The 22,805-nt window shown below is 38.4% G+C and overlaps 1 protein-coding gene across 15 annotated transcripts in view; it reads right to left on the bottom strand.

Annotated features, from left to right (window-relative positions):
- Positions 1-22,805, bottom strand: part of MAST4 (microtubule associated serine/threonine kinase family member 4) — a 576,418-nt gene that overhangs the window by 40,558 nt on the left and 513,055 nt on the right. For all 15 annotated transcript variants that reach the window (XM_017959600.3, XM_017959601.3, XM_017959602.3 and 12 more), the window contains 5 exons: positions 20,929-21,030; positions 17,304-17,436; positions 12,478-12,545; positions 10,053-10,138; positions 756-964 (listed from right to left, as the gene is read on the bottom strand). In XM_017959600.3, the coding sequence (XP_017815089.2) occupies positions 756-964; positions 10,053-10,138; positions 12,478-12,545; positions 17,304-17,436; positions 20,929-21,030 (598 nt within the window). The remainder of the gene's footprint in view (positions 1-755; positions 965-10,052; positions 10,139-12,477; positions 12,546-17,303; positions 17,437-20,928; positions 21,031-22,805) is intronic.

The following is a 22,805-nucleotide window of genomic DNA, read 5'->3' as shown; positions in this document are numbered from 1 at the left end:
TGGCTTCATTTTCTTGAATGTACCTCCTTTTCCATTTTATTTCATACCATAGACTGAAAAGAATATATATTTCTTTCTGTAAGACTAATTGTGGGCAGGGCGCGGTGGCTCAAGCCTGTAATCCCAGCACTTTGGGAGGCCGAGGCGGGTGGATCACGAGGTCAGGAGATCGAGACCATCCTGGCTAACACGGTGAAACCCCGTCTCTACTAAAAATACAAAAAACTAGCCGGGCGAGGTGGCGGGCGCCTGTAGTCCCAGCTACTCGGAGGCTGAGGCAGGAGAATGGCGTGAACCTGGGAGGCGGAGCTTGCAGTGAGCCGAGATCGCGCCACTGCACTCCAGCCTGGGTGACTCAGAGCGAGACTCCGTCTCAAAAAAAAAAAAAAAAAGACTAATTGTGATGAGTACTTTTATGATACGTAATAAAAATAAGTAGAAAAAAATCCCATCACCTATATTCCAACTTTAATGACCAACTGAGAGGAGGTAGTTAGGATTAAAAACTATTAAAAAAGATAAACAACCTTTTTCCAGATAGCACTAATTTTCCCTTTGTTATAGTAGAGCAGGCACTTTACAAGCAATTATCAGAAGATAATGACTGGGAATACAGCCATCTCATTTGCCTGGGCTTTAGTTCCTAGGTGGATACAGCCATTATGTGGCACAAATACAGAAAGCTTCAACAACACAAATGAGCAAGGAATTTCTGGGTACAGGTGTCATGTTCTCCGTGTCAGATACTGATATACCTTCCACATATTCCATGACCATGCACAAGTGGCGCCTTGTTTCAAAGGAGCAATACATGCTGACAACAAAGGGGTTTTCTGCAAAAGTCAGGATATCCCGCTCCACAAAGGCCTGCTGGATCTGGTTTCGAAGGATGAGGTTCTGTTTATTAATCTTCTTCATGGCAAACCTCTGCCGGGATTCTTTATGCCGAACAAAGTAGACTGCCCTGAAAGGGAGCAGAAGTATTGGGGTTGACAGGAAGAGAGAAAGTAAGGATGTTTTGGGGATACAGTAAACCATATAAATCATCAACTTTTTAAAAGTCCACACGGCAGGTGGAATGTAGCTCCCACAAGGTGGCAGCTACAAACATCCCATCCCAGGCTAAACGCCTTTGGCTAGATTGATCTTTTTTTAATTCTTTCAGTTAAAGGCCAAGGGTCATATTCAGGCATCAGATTCATCTTCACTGCTGAAGGAAGGAAATGAGCAGTTCCCAAAGTGAGCTATTTCCTAATAGTTAGCTGACATTTTCAGTTTTTCCACAAACACATCAAAATCTGATATATGTCAGAACAGGAAAGAATTAACAAAATTACACACATATAACAAACTAGATCCTTTCTAGCATTACATATATATTACACACTTTTTCTCAACCAACTAAAGCAATGATTTTCTTTTTTTTCCTTCTTCTTTTTTTTTTTTTTTTGCGACAGAGTCTTGCTCTGTCACCCAGGCCGGAGTGCAGTGACATGCTCTTGGCTCACTGCAACCTGACTCCTGGGTTCATATGATTCTTGTGTCTCAGCCTCCTGAGTAGATGGGATTACAGTTGCACGCCACCATGCCCAGTTAATTTAGTGTGTGTTTTTTGGTAGAGACAGATTTTCACCATGTTGGCCAGGCTGGTCTCAAACTCCTGACCTCCTTGGCCTCCCAAAGTACTAGGATTACAGGCATGTACAGCTGTGCCCGGACCCTAAAGCAGCAATTTTCTAAATGATACCCTTGGGATCTGCAAAAAATTCCACAGCTTCTTAGAGTATCTGGCTTCCAATTCAGAGACGTTTACTTCCGAAGAAATTTCCAGATAAATGAGAAGTACATGTTTAACACATTATATGGGGGTGTCTTGCAACAAAGGGTAGCATATTTCCTCACTGCAATCCTCAGCATGTGCTACCCCATGGCCGTTTCAACAGGAAATGCATTTCTCAGCATAAGAGCAGGCCAACGATGGAGCTATATTTCTGTTCTCTCAAATTCATGGTCAAGGTGTTAGGGAACTTTACAACCAGACCAGGCTGCACTCAATTTCTGCCTAAAGCCTCCCCCAAATACTTTATAGAGCCAATTATGTCTAGGTAAAGACAAGGGACCCACTGAGGCTTGGGATAAAGGAAATAAGAGAATTAGAAGGAGGAGTCTTAACAGTTCATCTGGAAATGATGAGCAACAAGGAACATGTCTTGGATGGGCTCCTTTGTCACAAGTCCTCCTCACTTGTCAATATCATGGGAGAACAAGTTTGAAATCTCCAATAATCAAACAAGAAATCATTTACCTGAAGAGCCATCAATCACAGTAAAGCATGTCCAGTGCCCACCTTATAAAACAGGTGGTATGTGATCTGAAATGGATTTTCCACTAGTTACTTAACTGTCCCTGAACAATGACTGCAAGGGGGCCTAGGACACCCTATGCTCCCGCTCAATCAATATATCAGGGTGATTTACTGACATAAATTTCCACTATATTCAATCCCAGTTTAATCAACGTTAACATTTTTCCCTTAAGTGTTCAGCTAGGAATTACTTCTTCTTTCATGTATGTGTATCTTTATCTCTGTCTTCTCATCCTGCTCATCTTTTTCCTTTATTCAGCAAATCACACATCTATATTTTTAAACATTATTATTATTTTTGCTTTGCTCATATTTTTCTTCTCTTCTCATTTCTTTGTTTCTCTAGTTCTTCCTTCACTGAATAGTAAAAAGCTTCTTCACCATACCTCCCATAATCAATGCACCAAATGATCTAGTGCTGTCACTCTCACTGTAAACCAGCCAGCTGGGTGCCCAGCGCTTTCCACACCAACTGGTGGTACTCTTCAGTATGATCAAAGCCTTGGGCTCCCACCATTCTGAGTGATTCCCACACCTGTTTTGCTGGCTAGATTTGATATTAAGGTTAACTAATTTAAACAAATATTTAAACTGATGAAACATGAGTGTAAAAAGGGTAAGCACTATTGTTTATCAGAAAACAAATGTTTTAGAAAATCTTAATAAATGTGAGTTACTAAATTAAATTCCTGTTGATTTAATGTGGGTGACAAGATTGGCAAAAGTTGAAAAAATAACAAAAATCTAGATTCCTACATTCATATTGCTTCGAGTTCTTGTTTCACCATTAATGAAGGTAAAATTGGAAAACAGAAACAATGTATTGTAAGTCTGGTTTACACTGACTTTCTTGAAAAGGCCTTCCATCAACAGACTAGGAAATTTATGTATATTTAGGCTAAATTAAAATGTTTAAAACATGTATCTTTTTAAATTATTTTCTACTTTGACTAACTTTTAAATTAAACAACCAACTACTAGTTCTTTTTGTATCAGATTAAAGGCTTTTAGTATATTTTTCTTTCTTCAACTACTGATCAGCTACTATCAAGAATCCACAGATAACTTGAGTTGCTCCTAATCAGATGATGGTAGCAGGACAGAAATACAAAGGAGCACAGAAAATAACTTGGCCATCCCTCAAATAGAAGATAAGTATTGATATACAAATGTTGTCATTTGATCCACCATGGTCAAGTCAGCTTCATCCCTGGGATGCAAGGCTAGTTCAACATATGCAAATCAATAAATGTAATGCATCACATAAACAGAACCAACCACAAAAAACACATGATTATCTCAGATGCAGAAAAGGCCTTCAACAAAATTCAACAGCACTTCATGCTAAAAACTCTCAATAAACTAGGCATTGATAGAACGTATCTCAAAATCATAAGAGTTATGTATGACAAACCCACAGCCAATATCATACTGAATGAGCAAAAACTGGAAGCATTCCCTTTGCAAACCTGCACCAGACAAGGATGCCCACCTTCACCACTCCTATTCAACACAGCATTGGAAGTTCTGGCCAGGGCAATCAGACAAGAGAAAGAAATAAACTGTATTCAATTAGGAAAAGAAGAAGTCAAATTGTCTCTATTTGCAGATTACATGATTGTATATTTAGAAAACCCCATCATCTCAGCCCAAAATCTCCTTAAGCTGATAAGCAACTTCAGCAGTTTCAGGATACAAAATCAATGTGCAAAAATCACAAGTATTCCTATATACAATTAATAGACAAACAGAGAGCCAAATCATGAATGAACTCCCATTCACAACTGCTACAAAGAGAATAAAATACCTAGGAATACAACTCACAAGGGATGTAAAGGAACTCTTCAAAGAGAACTACAAACCACTGCTCAAGGAAATAAGAGAGGACACAAACAAATGGAAAAACATTCCATGCTCATGGATAGGAATAATCAATATCATGAAAATGGCCATACTGCCCAAAGTAATTTATAGATTCAATGTTATCCGCATCAAGCTACCATTGACTTTCTTCACAGAATTGGAAAACTTCTTTAAATTTCATATGGAACCAAAAAAGAGCCTGCATTGCAAAGACAATCCTAAGCAAAAAGAAGGATGCTGGAGGCATCATGCTACCTGACTTCAAACTATACTACAAGGCTACAGTAACCAAAACAGCATGGTACTGCTACCAAAACAGATATGTAGACCAATGGAACAGAATAGAGGCCTCAGAAACGATGCCATACATCTACAACCATCTGATCTTTGACAAACCTGACAAAAACAAGAAATGGGGAAAGGATTCCCTGTTTAAAATGGTGTTGGGAAAACTGGCTAGCCATATGCAGAAAGCTGAAACTGGATCCCTTCCTTACACCTTATACAAAAATTAAGATGGATTAAAGACTTAAATGCAAGACCTAAAACCATAAAAGCCCTAGAGGAAAACCTAGGCAATACCATTCAGGACATAGGCATGGGCAAAGACTTCATGATTAAACACTAAAAGCAATGGCAACAAAAGCCAAAATAGACAATTGGGATCTAATTAAACTAAAGAGCTTCTGCACTGCAAAAGAAACGATCATCAGAGTGAACAGGCAACCTACAGAATGGGAGAAAATTTTGCAATCTATCAATCTGATAAAGGGCTAATATCCAGAATCTACAAAGAACCTAAACAAATTTACAAGAAAAAAACAAACAACTGCATCAAAAAATGGGCAAAGGATATGAACAGACATTTCTCAAAAGAAGACATTTATGCAGCCAACACATATGAAAACAAGCTCATCATCACTGGTCATTAGAGAAATGCAAATCAAAACCACAATGAGATATCATCTCAAACCAGTTAGAATGGTGATCCTTAAAAAGTCAGGAAACAACACATGCTGGAGAAGATATGGAGAAATAGGAACGCTTTTACACTGTTGGTGGGAGTGTAAATTAGTTCAACCATTGTGGAAGACAGTGTGGCAATTCTTCAAGGATCTAGAACTAGAAACACCATTTGGCCCAGCAATCCCATTACTGGGTATATACTCAAAGGATTATAAATCATTCTACTATGAAGACACATGCACACGTATGTTTCCTGCGGCACTGTTCACAATAGCAAAGACTTGGAACCAACCCAAATGCCTATCAATGATAGACTGGATAAAGAAAATGTGGCATATATACACCATGGAATACTATGCAGCTATAAAAAAGGATGAGTTCATGTCCTTTACAGGGACATGGATGAAGCTGGAAACCATCATTCTCAGCAAACTAACACAGAAACAGAAAATCAAACACCACACGTTCTCACTCGTAAGTGGGAGTTGAACAATGAGAACACATGGACACAGGGAGGGGATCATCACACACCGGGGCCTGAAGAGGGGTTGGGGGCTAGGGTAGGGATAGCATTAGGAGAAATACCTAATGTAGATGACGGGTTGATGGGTGCAGCAAACCACCATGGCACGTGTACACCTATGTAACAAACCAGCACGTTCTGCACATGTACCCCAGAACTTAAAGTATAACAATGAAAAAAAAAAAAAAAAAAAGAACCAAAACAGGGGGTTTTCAAACAGGAAATATATATTTCAAAATGAAAGTTAGAATTTTAAATACTGACAGGGAGAAACCAGTATCTTTGTATTATAGTTTGCCTATTCTGGAGAGTAAAGTGGCATACAGCTTATTATCTCTTCCTTCAATATTTGGTTTTGAGTAAGTTTACTGCTGAGGAGCCTTAGACGTATATTACGAATTTCACAGATGACCACAAGGTGGCCATTCTGATTTTCAATCAAGAATCACCATTTCTTACATAAATAACTACTCTGCAATATGTTTGAGAATAGGAGTGAAGGAAGAATGGACTTATCCATGATTTTATGAAAAAATAAAAGACAAATATGCCTCCGGCCCAGTATGACCAGCATCCTTACTGGGTCTCTCTGTGGCACTGTATAAAAAATGGCTTTAGTCTTTATTCTCAGATTATCAGTTCATAAAACTTTGTTTGACTTTCTGCTTTCCCTTGCTATGATGTACTTACAATAATCAGTTAATCCTTGGGAAAACTGACCTAAACCAATTTAAAAGAATCCTATAAGTAGCTTGAGATATCGCCGCCTGAGGACATGCATATCTTGATGAAGTCACAAGGGTCAAACAGACTTCCTTATTAGAATTAGTTGTGGGTGGATTTTTTGTTTGTTTTCTGTTCTTGGGTTTTTACATTTCTGTATTGCTTTGGGAATGTTACTCGTGATGTTGAAATTTGTTTATTTAGTAATAATTGTTGTGTGTGTATATATATGTATGTATATCTTTTCTCTTTTAAGTTGATGTTCCAAATGTGCTTAAAGTTAGCAAAGAGAGAGAAAGAGAGAGACAGAGAGAAACAAGGAGAGATACGACAGTCACCGACAGCCAGATATATAACACTGTTGAGTGTTAAAAGTTGTACTGAACTGACTGATGTGGCTCCACATTTCTTCTCTGCTTTCTGGTCCCAGAGATTGTGCTTTCTTTGAAGAGGCTGCTTCGGTCTCTCTTCCTACACTGACCTCCCTGTGAAACAGGAAAACCCAAGGGTAGAAGGTGGGGGGCGGGGAAGACGTAACCAAAGACCTTAGTTCTCTCTGAGCCAAGCTTCTCCCCACCCATGCAGAACTGAGGTGTGGGAGGGTGGGGAGAAGTGGAACTAGAAGCTGACAGGATCTAGAGCAGAATGAATCAGCCCTTATTGCGAGCATGAACGTCTAGCGTGTATAAAATTATGCACGACTCTGAGAGCCCAATACGTGACTCCGTGCTAGCAAATCTCCATGTGGGAATGAGGGTGCGTGTGCCAGAGGAAAGTTGAGAGGAAAGACTACAGTGAGAGCATGTGGGAGACAGGGCGTATGCCGCTTGTGCACATGTGCCTCTTTGAGACATGTCCCAGGCCCCTTCACAGGTAAAAGAGAATCATGTGCATCAAGATTAGAAGGAAAGGCAAAGTGGGGGAGAAATGGTGCGCCTTTCAAAATTAGTTTTTTACTTTTAAAAATTTTAAATCAATTTTATTCTTTTACTTTGAAAACATCTGAAGTTATGACTTAAAGATTCTGGTGGAGGTGTTCACTGGAAGAAGCAGTACCTCTACAACTCCAATTAGGATGGCTGAACATTTTAACAAATGGATACCTTATAGAGAGAAGAGAGTTCCACTTAGAAATCAGGATATCCGTGACTCTGTCTCTGCACCTCTCCTTGCCTACATGTGAGTGGAAATAATATCAACTACCACACAAGGGCTCTTGTGAGAAGAGAACATATATAAAGAAACCAGCACAGTGCCAGGTACATAGCCCTAGCTTTCTATAAAGCACTAAGTTGGCAAAAAGACACGTTTAACTTCCAGTCAGGGATCAGAAGTGTGTTAAACAGAGAAGGAAATCAGATGTTTATCAACTTGGCTTTATAACATGAATTTTCACCAAGCATAATGCTGAGAAAGCCATGTGTGTTTTAGCACTGCAGATAGAAGCCCTTCCTAATGACAGGGTTAGTTCCCAGCTCCACCAGTTTTTGAGGAGTCATGGAATCGGTGCCTTTCTGAGTCACTGATGTGAGTGGTAGATCCTGTGCGTGGATACCTAAGGAAGCCTCTAGAAGGGCCAGTTCAGCCACCCATAGGGGGATACATTTGTTCAGCCAGTTCCCATAAGCCTGCAATCACCCTCACTGACTGGGTGAACCGATAGGGGTGGTTCCATTCAAATTTCAAATTAAAGATTATTAAAATGTGGAGAAAGTCTATCAGAAATAAAATGAGAGATTAAATCTGAGATGAGAAAAATAAAAAAAGAGTTTTGGCTGATCAGCAGAGACTCCCACAGGCAGCTTGTGAGTGCATTAATGACTTGGCCTGCATCCTGGGTGTTTACTGAATCACAGCTTGTTTAACTTCTTGTATATTCCCAACTATTCCCCAAAGTGTGATATACCTCATCTACTATACAGTGGTTTAATCGCACTACAAATGAGTTTACTCAACCAGTTAGAACTCCAAATACTGCTAAGATATATGCCCGCATTTTTAAAAGTGGTGCTTCACAGATAATCTTATTCCAGAATTCCACTGCTAATAAAATCTAGCAGTGCTCAAACCCATATACCCATTAAATCAAAGTTTAAATCTTCTCCCTAATGAAGAAAGAAATCTTCAGGTCATTTCCAAAAGTGTAAAGAACTAAAAAACAAATGATAAGCAACTAGAAACCATAATGAAATGCATGCTAGAACCATCTTCCTAGGTAGAAAAGTTTCAATGAGGTCCTTGAAAAATAAAATATTGCAAAAATACATCAGAAAGCATTTATAAGCCACAACAGGAAATATGGCATTTGACATATCCTGAAAACAAATCAGTGAAGCATAGAAGGGACTCACAAATATTTAAGTTCTTAAGTTAATGGTGTGGAAAATATTCGAGGCGAAAAAAATGGTAACAGAAACATCCCTTGTGGCACAACAAAAACCTCTTTTATTTCATCTGCTCATTTGTGTGATAAACAGCAATAAATGTCTATGAGATTGTTTATTGCTCTTTATATACAGATAGAATTGGAATTAATATTTAATTAAACTAGAACTCTTGGGCTGTCTAAACTGGATCAGGTTATAGTTTGTGCATTAATTACGCTTCTAAACTATTAGTAACTCAGAAGAATCCTGTCACTGTTTACTGCCACAAGGAGAAAATTGTGTGTCTATAAAAAGGGATCAAGGAAGGAACACCATTAATATCATTAGATTATAGTATACAGCTCAATTTTGAAAATCCCGGTGTAGGAGTTCGAGGCTGCAGTGAGTGAGCTATGATTGCACCACTGCACTCCAACCTGAGGGACAGAGCAACATCTTGTCTCAAAAATAAATAAATAAATAAATTTAAAACAAAACGAAATAAAAAAAATCCTGGTGTAATAAAGACTAAAACAAACATATTACTCTAAATCAAACTTATCCAACCCACAGCCCGTGGGCCACACGCAGCCCAGGATGGCTTTGAATGCAGACCAACACAAATTCGTAAACTTGTTTAAAACATTATGAGTTTTTTGTGATTTTTTTTTTCCAGTTATCAGCTGTTGTTCATGTTAATGTATTTTATGTGTGGCCCAAGACAGTTCTTCTTCCAATATGGCCCAGGGAAGCCAAAAGATTAGACACTCCTGCTCTAAACCTTCAACCAGACTTATTTAAAGACATTTATCTTAAGGTTGTCTGCTGGTCAGACATGAAATACAGGCTATTTGTCATGTAGTAATACTATACAGAAAATTATAAATATATGATTATATATAATATACTATTTAATATATACATATATATCTCAATCAAGAGTCAGGTACTTCTTTTAACCCAGAAGGGCAAAAATGAAGGAGGCAGAAACAAGAGTAAATAAAATTTTTCCTTGAAAGTCTTTCTCTCCAACCCTCTTAAGTAACTACTTGGTCACTTGGCATGTTTTCTGATGAGGTGTCCAGTAAGAAGCGATTTTGACTGTACAATACAAGTCTCAGGGAAGCAGTGATCTTAAAAGTCAAGTCCTTATACAGCATCTATTTGGCCTTAGATAAATGTGAAGAATAAATGTATTACTTGAGTGTGCAGAAATACAATAGAGAGTTTTTCTTGAATTACTCACCCATAGGCTCCGTTGCTAATCAATTTAATCGTTTCAAAATCACTTTCCCGAGGTTTCCTTCGAAGTTTCAGGGAGGCATTAGAGCTCTTGGAAACAAAATATGGAAGTTAAAAGCAGTTCAGAATTAAGAAAATTATTTTATCAGCAAATAGATAATATTTGAGTTATATGCTGTTATATAATATGTGGAAGTACAGTATTCCAGCCACAGGAACCTGAGGGATAGCTTTACAGAGCCATCATCCACAGCAATGCTGACAAACTCCTTGTGACACTGTCACTTAAGCGAATCCACATTTCCAGGCAATCAAGGACAATTCCTGATATTAATTTCTTTTTGTAAACTACTCAGGTTGGCCTTGTCCTAGTCTTTTAACATTTTGGGATTTAACTCCATAATGCCAAGCTTTCCCTTTGGTTTCTGTCGGCCAAAAAAGAATGGGCCGGAGTGGCTCTACATGGGGCTGTATCCCTGACAGAGCATGTCTCTTTCATTCCTGCAGCAATCTTCATTGCTCAGAAAAGTAGTAGGCAACACGTGGAACACCCAAGTACAGAATGCCTGCCTTTCTTCACTTCCATGCTAGAAATCTAACACAGCTTACAAAACAAGTTTCAAAAAGACAGCTCTTTAAAAAGTTTAACTCAAACGATGGGAATAGAAAAAAATGCTTAAAAGAAATTCTCTCATGCCCCATTTATCTTAGCATGGAGAGGGAGTTACCAGCTCTTTGCTGCCCTCTGCAAGAGTCCAGAATTCCCTTCCTATTGTTTTGGAAGAAACCCTGTGTGGGCGCCGTCATCCTCAACTCAGCACTGTCATCACTGACCCTGTCATCCCCACTCATCTTTGGAAGACTCGGCTACCCACCTTCCGCTCCGCCCAAGAGCTCTCTCACCATCCAGGGTGACTTCAGTGTCTACACATATAACCGACCCAACACTCTGGCCTCCAGACTACTTGACCTCTTCAACTTGAACCATCTGTCTCCTCTTCTCCCCCGTGGCCTCTGGCCAAGATCTGGATCTATCTAGTCATCACCTGCCAATGCTCCATCACAGAAAACAGACTTCAAGACTGGGACCACTTACTTGTTTAGTCACTCACTATTACTCTTTTAACTTTTTTATTCTTTTTTTATTTTCTTATCTACTTTGCACTGGCTCAGAAGGTAATTCACTCACTATTACTGTTCTTTCATGGCTTTGGGCTGCAAGGCTCTGTCCAAGGCTCTCTAATCTCATTAACTCTTCCCTACATGAGTGATCTCATTTATGTTCATGGATGACTCCTAAGTCACTTCCACCTCCACCAGAAACTCTCCCTCTGAGTGCCAGAATATACCAGACCTTATATACAGCTGCCAGTTTGATGGATCTTCTTGAATGTTTCAAAGGAACTTTAGTCTCGATACATTCAAAATTATGAGTCAGATAATAAAATTAATAAAACAGCTATCATTTATTCAGCACTTACTATGTGATACTGTCCCAACCGTTTTACATAAAAATCTCATTTAATCTTTTACAAACAGGGAAACTGAGGCACATAGAAATTTCCCCCAAACCCCAGCTGGTAGAAAGCAGTGTTTTCAAATCTAGGCAACCTAACTCCAGAGCCTGGGTTCTTATCCCCTAGGCTACACAGCCTGCTCCTGCTTTCCTAATCCCTAATCTGATGCATCCTGGTTCCTCTTTTGGTGTTCACAATTGAGGAGAATGGCACCAGCATCCAGGGCCTCTCACCTGTGCCACGGCAGCAGCTCTGAACTGGCTTCCACGTGGTCACCCCTCCCTCCTCCTCCCACTCCACTGCTTTCTGCACTGCAGTCAGTGTGATTTTTTTCAAGTCATAACTCTGATTGGGTTATCTCCCTGTCCACTCCTCCCACCCTCATATACCCATACACCTCCTCCAAAGTTCAGTCCCATTGCTCTTAAAAAACAAAAACAAAAAACCTGACAAACATGAACAACAGGGACCTAAGTATCCAGTTTTTACTCAAGTGTTCTAGTTTCTGCCGTCTCCCTGGCTTAGTCCTCTGATGTAGCCTGTGTCTGGAATGTTCCTTTTGCCCCTTCTTACCCTAGTAATTTGTTATGTTTAGCTCAAGTGCCATTTCCTTGGGAAATCTTTTGGGACTGGACAGACTATGGCAAATATCTTTACGTTATGGTAGCACATGGTCTTTTTTCTTCATAGATCTCATTCATATTTATCATTTCTATTTTTTGCATGTGATTTTTTATTAAGTTTCGTTTCTTTTTGAAAGAAGGGGCTAAAATTGTATGCTTAGTGCCTGGCACAGTGCCTTGCACACAGAAGCACAATAAACATTTGTTGAATAAATAAACGAACACAGCCAAAGTCTCCAGATGCTAAACAGAAAAACCAACATCATATTTCATCAAGAAATATACTTACACTCACTGATTCATCTGTTTCTGGAGTTTCTGCTGTCCCACTGTCGTAGTTTCCCAATTGAGCCATTTCTAAGTTTAAAAAAAAAAAAAAAAGTAAGCTTAATAAAAATATTGCAATTGGATAAGAATACTAAGCTGAAACAAAAGAAAAATAGTTTCTCCAATATTAAAAAAATTGCTCTAGATTCCAATGTGCCTACGGGAAAATCTCAAATCTAAAAAAAGGCAGCAACTGGTATTTTGAAATTGTTCACTACACGCCCCTCCCCAGAACCCCGTTTCTTGCCAACACCTAGACATAGGAACTTTAGAGGCTGGGCATAGGAACTCATTGGCTGATGCAATCACCATAGCTTGGAAAGGCTTTGGTGGGTCAACAACTCTGCTTAGAATCAGGTATCCGAGAGAGGCAAGTCTTTTCCAGGCTCTGGCGGGCATCAAAGCAGCACTGACTACAGCTAGGGAACGATTCTTAAGTTGTGGTGCATATCTCTTGTTCCATTCCTTCATATCCACTGAGAAATACCCTGCCAAAGACACTAAGAGTTTGAAATTTGTCAGAGAGGAAGTAATAATGGTGGTTAAGAGAGATTTGGATATTAAAAGACTTAGGTTACCACTACTATCTGCATTTACTGACTGACTGACCTTTTAACTTCAAGCTCTTCTGCTGTAAAACGTAAACAATATTACTTACTTCTTAGAGCTTTTTGTGAGTACTGTATGTGATAATGCATGTAAAGCTCTTAGCATACTAACAAAAATTAAATGCTTACTAAATGTTGACTGTTATTTATTATTAATTATATTGTGTAATCAGCCTTGGATTGGGTATCACATGCTTGACACTAGCTTTAGGTACTACCCTGATGATTCAGTTAAGAGACAAAAGTGTCTAAATTGATCAATTCGCATTGGAATACATCCTTGAATTTATAGAAGTAGATGAGAAAATCAAATTCTTTTACTGTTCATTTTTTTAAACTTTTAAAAAATCATTTTTTATTTAAAAAACAAGAAATAATTTTCTCTAAAACTGTGATAGGTCTTAGCTCAGTGACAGGATCAGAGATAATATTTTCTTCTTTTACTTGTACTTTCCAATTTTTCAAAATTGAACATGCATAATAAAAGTCAGTTTTTAGTTACATATTTTTGTGTGCATCTAAATATATTTAAAATTTTCAATTTAAATAAACTTAATTTTATTTAAAATTAAATAATTAAAAATTTCTTAGGTTCTTATTTTCTGTATTCACGTTCTCATAAATATGATCATCCCTTCTGGGCAGATATTATGCATAAGAGATATGAAGCAAAACAACATTGGAGTATTACCTTTAGATAAAAATTTATAAATTCTAGATTCTGGAATAAGTGGACATTGACAACAACCTTCTCAGTTTACCTATAGGGGAAATTCCAGAATAAAAATGAGTTCAGCGCAAACTATGTACTTTCTTGGTCTCATTCAAATGATGTCAATGTCCAATATGACTAGCACCTTAGATTTGTGGACTTGGAGGTGAACTAAAATGCATCTAGTTGGAAGGGCTCTCAAGGAAAGGGACAAATATTAATAGTGTTTAAATAAAACAGCAACAGCAGCTAACATCTATTAAACACTTACTAAGTTAAACAATTACAAATATAAACATATAATCCTCAAAACAATCCTATAAGTAGATGCTATTATTATCTCTTTTTTTTTTTTTTGAGACGGAGTCAGCGTGGCTGGAGTGCAATGGTGCGATCTCGGCTCACTGCAAGCTCCGCCTCCCGGGTTCACGCCATTGTTCTGCCTCAGCCTCCCGAGTAGCTGGGACTACAGGCGCCCGACACCACGCCCGGCTAATTTTTTGTATTTTTAGTAGAGACGGGGTTTCACCAGATTAGCCAGGATTGTCTCGATCTCCTGACCTCGTGATCCGCCCGCCTCGGCTTCCCAAAGTGCTGGGATTAGAGGCGTGAGCCACCGCGCCCGGCCTATTATCTCATTTTTATGGAAGTAACTGAGGCACAAAGAAGTGCATCACTTTGGATAGTCAAGGTTCACACAGTGTGCAGTGCTGGCTTAGGGTGCCGACCTGGCAGCCCAGCTCCAGAACTCCCAATTCCTAACCTTCAAAGGACAGGTCTAAGGTATGTTAATTTAGACGCTGACAGGAAAGGGAAACAAATGTAGAACAATCAGGGTTTGTAATCATTTATTTTTTATTTCTTGAGAGGGAGTCTTGTTCTGTCACTCAGACTATAGTGCAATGGCGCCATCTCGGCTCATTGCAACCTCCGCCTCCTGGGTTCATGCGATTCTCCTGCCTCAGCCTCCCGAGTAGCTGGGACTATAGGCGCCCGCCACCACGCCCAGCTAATTTTTGTATTTTTAGTAGAGACGGGTTTCACCATGTTGGCCAGGCTACTCTCAAACTCCTGACCTCAGTTGATCCACTCACCGTGGTGCAATTGTTTATTAAATTACCTGGAGAAGTCATATTTCAAATGTCAACAAATAGATTAAAAACTAGCCTCAGGGCCAGGTACCCTGGCTCATACCTGTAATCCCGGCACTTTGGGAGGCCGAGGCAGGCAGATCACCTGAGGTTAGGAGTTCGAGACCAGCCTGGCCAACATGGTAAAACCTTGTCTCTACTAAAAATACAAAAATTAGCTGGGCATGGTGACATACGTCTGTAGTCCCAGATACTCGGGAGGCTGAGGCAGGAGAATCACTTGAACTGAGGAGGCAGAGGTTGCAGTGAGCTGAGATCATACCACTGCACTCCAGCCTGGGCAACGAAGCAAGACTTCGTCTCCAAAAAAAAACCAAAAAAAAAAAAAAAAAAAAAAACCAAAAACACCCAAAAAAACAAACAAAAACTAGCCTCAGATCTTAAATTAAGTGTCAAGAGTTAAAAACACAACTCCCAGTGATTAAACTCCAAACTTGTTAAAGATCACTATTCATGTTTTCTTTAGAGCCTCTAGAAAGCTAGTTTCTACATGGGCCTCAGATTATTCACCTACCAAAGTTCAGCCTACAGTGATTGCCAGGTAAGAAAACTAAAGAAGTCACTTGGTCCACAATTCAAGAGCTGACGCAATCTTAACTACACCAGCGTGAAGAGTCACTATAATCTACTTTGACAGCCTCCCCAACTCCAACTATTTTCATAAAAAAAAAAATTAAAAGATGGTTCTGTTTTAAATAGAATTTCTGCTAAATAACTATTATCTGAGAAATACATATTATTTGTAAGCAGTGGGTAGTAATGGAATGGAACCAAGAGTCAGCTTTTGAAGCAGGAAGCTAAGGCATCATTTTGTAATGCCTGAAGTGATTTTTAAAACTCATCTAAATACCATTAAACATCTGCCCTTTTTATTTCATTGATTTAAACCATTTCTGAAGACTCATGATTCAAAAAGGTAAAGATGGTAATTTAAAAGCCATGGGGAAAAATCTCTCCCCAGGGAACTTTTCAGAAAAGCAGCCACCAGTCTCTGATAAGTGATGAATCTGTTGTGGAATTGCTTTCAGTACAGTATAAATTTATCTGGCATTATCTCACAGTAATGCACGCATCATTTCACTGGAAGCAAAGATACGATGGCCATAGGAGCAAACAAAGCAGGGAAATAGGAGAGCAGGGCAGAGAGCAGCAGGTTCCCTGGCTTCAGATGGGAAAATCTCTGTGCCAACATTTACCATTACAAACAATTTAACAAGATAAACACTGTTTGCAAATTCAATTTAATGAACCGGGAAGACAATTTTGAATGAAGGAGTCAATGATAGTTTTTGAGTCTTTTGGGGGAGTGTATAACTAAATGTTATAAATAACAATCCTAAACAATCATGAACAGGAACAGGTTGTCAGGGGAGTGGTTTACCAATATCAGATTTTTAAAAGTTCACTTGCAGGATGCTTCCTATTTTCTGTATTTAATTTAATAATATTATTTTAAAATGTGAAGCAACTTTTTTTTTTTTTTGAGACAGAGTCTCACTTTGTCGCCCAGGCTGGAGTGCAGTGGCGCGATCTAGGTTAACTGCAACCTCCGCCTCCTGGGTTCAAGCGATTCTTCTGCCTTAGCCTCCCGAGCAGCTAGGACTAGAGGCACACGCCACTATGCCCAGCTAATTTTTGCATTTTTAGTAGAGATAGGGTTTCACCATATTGGCCAGGCTGGTCTGGAACTCCTGACCTCGTGATCCACCCACCTCAGCCTCCCAAAGTGCTGGGATTACAGGCGTGAGCCACTGCGCCCAGCCCATAAATCCTTTTATAAGCTTAAAAAAATTTTTTTATTGGTTCTCCTGTATATTACTATGTTTTATACTTTAAGTAAACAAGAATATACCCTATGAATACTATACTCAATTTAAAGTAATCTACCGTCAACTGCATTACTTCCAAAGCAAATTTAAATGTCAGTTTAATTAATGATAATGTCTTTAGCAACATTTTAAAAATTAGAAGTACTCTCAAAAAGAGCCCAACTGAGCTCTGCAGGAGAAAAACTACTCAGTGAAGACTGAAATCAAAACCCTCTGGGACACTCTGGCATTCTCAGGCTGACAGGCTTCTAAGGATGTCAAGGCCTTGACCCACACTCTAGGTAGACACAAAATGGGTCATGCTCAGTCGCATCTCAGGACCCAATTTATGGCTATTTCCTTCAAATAGCAACCAGTCCCCAGATATGGACTTTTCAATAGATAGAGCCAAAACATGAGGAAAAAATAAAGATTTGCCACTTAAGATTTCCTCTATGAGGCGACGGTGCATAAATAAAGTCAAAGGTAGGAACAACCCAGGGACTCACCTTCCAAGGGATCCTTATTGAGTCCCAGTTGGCTAATGATGTACCTGGGAATGTCAGTTTTAATACCCTGTCCTTCTTTGGCATGGCCTTCTGCTGCTTCCAATAGGTAGTAAAATTCTTCCGGATCAAATTCCTAGCAGAAGACAAACACAGATGGATACTTCTTTGAGCCAAAATTGTCTGAGGTTTTATTACATAAATCCCATTCACAATAAAACTGCTGGATATACATGGCTGTAAGTTACTTATGCAAAAAGGAGGCAAATGGATTTTAAAAGTATGTAATTCTCACTTCATATTTGAAGCCTATTCATATTCTAAGCCAACACATTTATGCACATGTAACCCAAAGATAATGATCATTTCCAATTTGCTTGTAATGTAAATACGAAGGTACTACGCTCCACTTAAGATCTCGCTCATCGGAAATGAACAGGTCTGATTTTTAATTGTGCCTTTCTGGCAAAGTTGTAAAATCTGGGAATTTCCATCCAGAAGATTTGAGATTCAATTTCTCTCTCCACTCAACCAGCAACAAAAGGAATGTTAGAATGCACTTACTCAAAAATGCTGCAGGAAACTCTCTTAATATAGAAGTATCCAAAAACATTAGAAAGAAAAACTTCAAAGTTACCATTTTTTATTAGTTAACTATAAAATTAAGTTACCACTATTCACATAAAGACCAAGAAAGAAAAATGGGAAATTAAAGCCTCTGTCTCTTATAAAACTTTGAGAATATATTTTCCTATCTATTTAATTTGTTGTGTATATGTGGCTGCCTGTTGCTTCTAGTGTGTAATAAATATCTTCAGGATCACCACACTCTAGATGGATGCTGTGATACTATCAAATGTATGTTTCGTCTTCATCCCTGTTTTCTGAAATACCACTCCTGAAACCCTTGGAATCTCCAAAGTAATAAGTGGCTTTCTGTATTCTAGTGAGTTGACGGGTGGCTGGGCACTTCTGGGCAGCCTCTGGAAGAGGGCTGGTTGTCAGGGGAGCCTATCATATGATGAGAGGGTTGGGAGTTGCAGCCCCATCCTCACTTCCACTTCAGAGAGGAGCTGAAGGTTAAGTGGATCATGAATGGCCAATGATGTCATCAAACATGCCTATGTAATGAAGCTTCCATAAAAACCCAAAAGGACCGCATTTGGGGAGCTTCCGGATAGCTGAACGGGTGGAGTTTCCTGGAAGGCAGTGCAGCCAAGGAGCTTTGCACTCCTTTCCTCATGCTTTACCCTATGCATCTCATCATCTGTAGAGTTTTTAATGTATTTCATAATAAATTGGTCAACTTCAGTGTTTCCCTGAGTCCTGTGAACCACTCTAGCAAACTAATGAAACTCAGAGAGGGGGTCATAGGAACCTCGGTTTACAGCAAGACGGTGAGAGGCACAGGCAAACCATCTGGAGCTCGCAACTGACATTGGAAGTAGGGGCACTCTTGTGGAATTGACCCCTCAACTGGTGGGATCTGATGCTATCTCTGGTAGACAGTGTTGGAATGGAATTGGAGGACACCCAGCTGGCATCTGCTGCAGAACTGATTGCTTGCTTGTTGTGTGGGGCTCCCACATAACTGGTGTCAGAATCATGTTGTGAGAGCACAGCAGGAGAAACCAAGTTTGGTTTTTCCTCTATGCCCAAAGGGATGCCATGGATTTATGTGTTGTAAACAATTATGCTTATTGCCTAAGCCCAGTTATTAATTTCAGTTATATTTCCTGGATTTTTTCTGGAGTTTCTAAAGGTCATTTAAAAAAAAAAAAAACAAAACTTGCTGTAAATGGAGTAAAGTTAAACCAATGTAAATACTCAGAGTCTTTTACATACACACCTACTACAATGACTGACAGAGCCTATAGGGATAAGATGATAGCTTGGGGGAAGCATCCCCTAATACTATGAAACTCCAGTTTCATCTAAGCTTTAAAGACTACTTTGAAAGCAGCAATATTTCCAAGCTACTTCTAAGTTCACTTGTTTCTATCTTTGAGAAGCTATACTTTTTCTCTTCTGATTATGAGTGATTACTGTAAAAAGTTGATTTCCTCCTTTAAAGCAAGATCTGCTCTTAGCATATCTATTGTCCAGAAAAACAAGTTTTAACGCTGAATGAAACTTTCCCCTAAATTAAACAATTGTGGGAAGTACAAACATGTGGTCCGTAATTCAAAAGCTACAACAGGAGAGGCAGTAAAAAGTTAACTAACCCTTCTACCTGGATTTACCAGTCACCCAGTTCTCGCTGAAGTATCCAAGTTTTTTTCCTTTTAGCCTTCCAGAGACACTCAATGCCAAATGGTGTGTTTGATTCTATGATTCTAAGGGTCCTCACCATTGATAGAAAGCCCTTCCCTACACCTCCCAACTCCTTACCTTTCTCCTCAAGATTTTCCCTCTGTGTCTGACAAGGCACTAGTATATATTTTTGGTGCTGTGAATATTTCACTATTATAAATTATTATGGATGATAGTTAAAATAAAGGCAAGACCAAAGTACTGAAACCATATGTGTATTATGTAGGTATGTATGTGTGTATTTCTGAAAAGCTGTATTGTATGTGGTGTTATAATTACTTTAATAGCCAGTGGAACTTAAAAGTGAGTTTTGATGCTATATTAGTAGATCCTTAAAATAATTCTTATGTTCACAGCTTAATATTTGTTCACAGTTTTAACTGAAACCTCAAATCAAAATTCCATAAAACAAAAACTTCTCAACAGGAAAATGATAACTGGCCAAAAATATATAATTGTATTTATTTTTAATTTTATTTATTTTTACTTTTTGAGACAGAGTCTTGTTCTGTCGCTCATGCTGGAGTGCAGTGGCGTGATCTCAGCTCACTGCAACCTCCATCTCCTGGGTTCAAGTAATTCTCCTGCCTCAGCCTCCCAAGTAGCTGGGATTACAGGCGTGCGCCACCACACCTGGCTAATTTTTGTATTTTTAGTAGAGACGGAGTGTCACCATGTTGGCCAGGCTGGTCCGGAACTCCTGACCTCAGGTGATCTGCCTGCCTCAGCCTCCCAAAGTGCTGGGATTACAGGCGTGAGCCACCACGCCCAGCCAAAAACATATAATTGTTAAAATGAACTAATCATCTCTAGAAGTCTCATTCTTTCAGGTCTGCATGAGGCTCTACTGTATTTTCCCAAATGGGATGGTTAGCATCTTATTTTCTAACTTGCCACATTTTAAAACAAAGAATAATTATAAATCACAGGTTACTATTTATCCCTGCATTTATCTCTATTCCTTCTCTGCATCTTGGCAACTCCAAAAAAGTGAGGTACAGCAAGAGTTTTAAATTAGCTGTGACATAAAGTAATTATGCTGAGAAAAGGTCAAGCACATTATTTTATGATTCTACTTCAAGTTTGCCTAGAATATCGTATGACTATCATTTAGTAGAGCAAAAATCTAGAAGTCTCTTTAAAATCAGAAAGGACAAGTCACATATCGACGTCATAAACATTCACAACTTGTAATTCCCTTTGACTTTTTCCATTTAGCTCTGGTGTTGGAAACCAAATGAAGCTGGAGCTTTCTGATGGTAACTGCTTTCCCAGTTAACAATAAATAATGTAGTCACATCGAGGGGCAACTTACCAGGCACTCTAATAACCGAGCAGGGCGGGCAATAACAATTAGAATCTTTCGAACTAGTTGTTTAATAAATGCCAGTTCTCCACTTTCTGAACGATCATGAGCCTAGGAAAAAGCAATAAAGAGAGTGATGATGCAGAGTTGTTTCATTAAATGGAAAAGAAAATTAGCAAAGCAGGCTAATTAGATCACTGCAAATGTTCAAAAATCAAGTGATTTAGAAAATGCTGTTAAAAGATTGATAAACAGACATTATCTGTATATAAATCGACACTATTAAACTCCTATATCTACAAAATCTTTCTATTAGCTAAATCTTAATTGCAAAACTCTGATATATTATCTGTGCTAAAAATCAAAGGGCGCTTAATGTGAACCATGAATGAAGGAGACATTAAAAGTTTATGACACATTAAGCACACGGTACAAGTAGAGTGGGAAGCTGATCAAGAACCTTGATTTTCCAGTTAAGAACATCTTAGACATAAGAAATGACTAATATAGTGAAGGACTGCTTTTATCCTGGACACTTAACACATTCTTGAAGTATATTTCACATATACAATATGATTCGCCTATAAATTAATTATATTATCACACATAAAAAGTGTACAATGCATTTTTCAAGTGTTAGCTGGATAAAGTATATACCAGTTGAGTATCCTTTATCCAAAATGCTTGGGACCACAAGTTTTTGGATTTTTTTCAAATTGTGGAATATTTGTATATACATAATGAGATATCTTGAGGAGGGGATCTAAGTCTCAACACAAAAATTCACTTGTGTTTCATGTACACCTAATACATATAACCTGAAGGTAAATTTATACAATATTTTTAAAGAATTTTGTGCACTCATCACATGAGGTCAAGTAAGAGAATTTCCACTTGTGTTATCATGTTGGTGCTTAAAAAGTTTCATATTCTGGAGCATTTTGGAATTTGAATGCTCAACCTATACCTGGGTATATAAATGTGAATTCAGTTTCACACATTGAATAAATAATACCTAGGCACTTAACTTAGTAAAATTTAACTTAAAATCTTTAAAATTTTTATTTTATATATTGCCCAAGCACAATAAATATTCTGAGAGCAAAAGCTGTTTGTTAATAGTCATTTAAAATTTCAATAATATTTTCTTGAAAAAAATCAGATAAATCTATATCAAGACAGGCACAAAACAAGTTTAGAGGTTTTAATGTAAACTTCTCTGTTACGTTCACTTTTAGACTTTCTTAATCTTGGTTTTTATGATTTACTTTCCTCTAAGGATTAAAAAATACCATTTCATTGTGATGCTGGTACAATATAATTTCACAGACACGGTAATAAACATTTACAGTCATTCTTGAAGGTGCTTTACCATGACAAGGACCAATCCCCTACCCACATGAAAAGAACTGGCAGAGATCAAATTTATAAAAAATGATTGTACTCAGAAGTAATATGTCTACTGAATTTAAATCATCCAATCCAAAGTCATTTTCCAAAACACAGGCACAAAAACCATATACCGGCAAAAGTAAAATAGTTAGCTTTTGACATTAAAATAAAAGGAAAAATGACCATCGGTGAATAATCGTAGAACAGAATGTGTTCGAAGAAAGCCAACTAGTAACTATAACAACAGGTCCTAGTACCCAGGAAGGATGCTAGGACATATATAACGATGCACATATATATGCATCTCAAATATTGAAACTGCCTTTACATTTTCTTCCCAATTTTCGCTTTGTAACAAAAATAGATTTTTGGAAGATCCAGTGAATGACAAAAAATATGGTTACATCTTCTTTATGGTTTATCCTCAACCAAACTAAACAGAAAACTTTAAAGATGAAGCAAAAAAACCAAAAAACAAAAAAACAAAACACCTA

The sequence above is a fragment of the Papio anubis genome, chromosome 5 (assembly GCF_008728515.1).
Source record: "Papio anubis isolate 15944 chromosome 5, Panubis1.0, whole genome shotgun sequence".
NCBI classification, from domain to species: Eukaryota; Metazoa; Chordata; class Mammalia; order Primates; family Cercopithecidae; genus Papio; species Papio anubis.
This window is presented reverse-complemented; position numbering and strand designations above follow the sequence as displayed.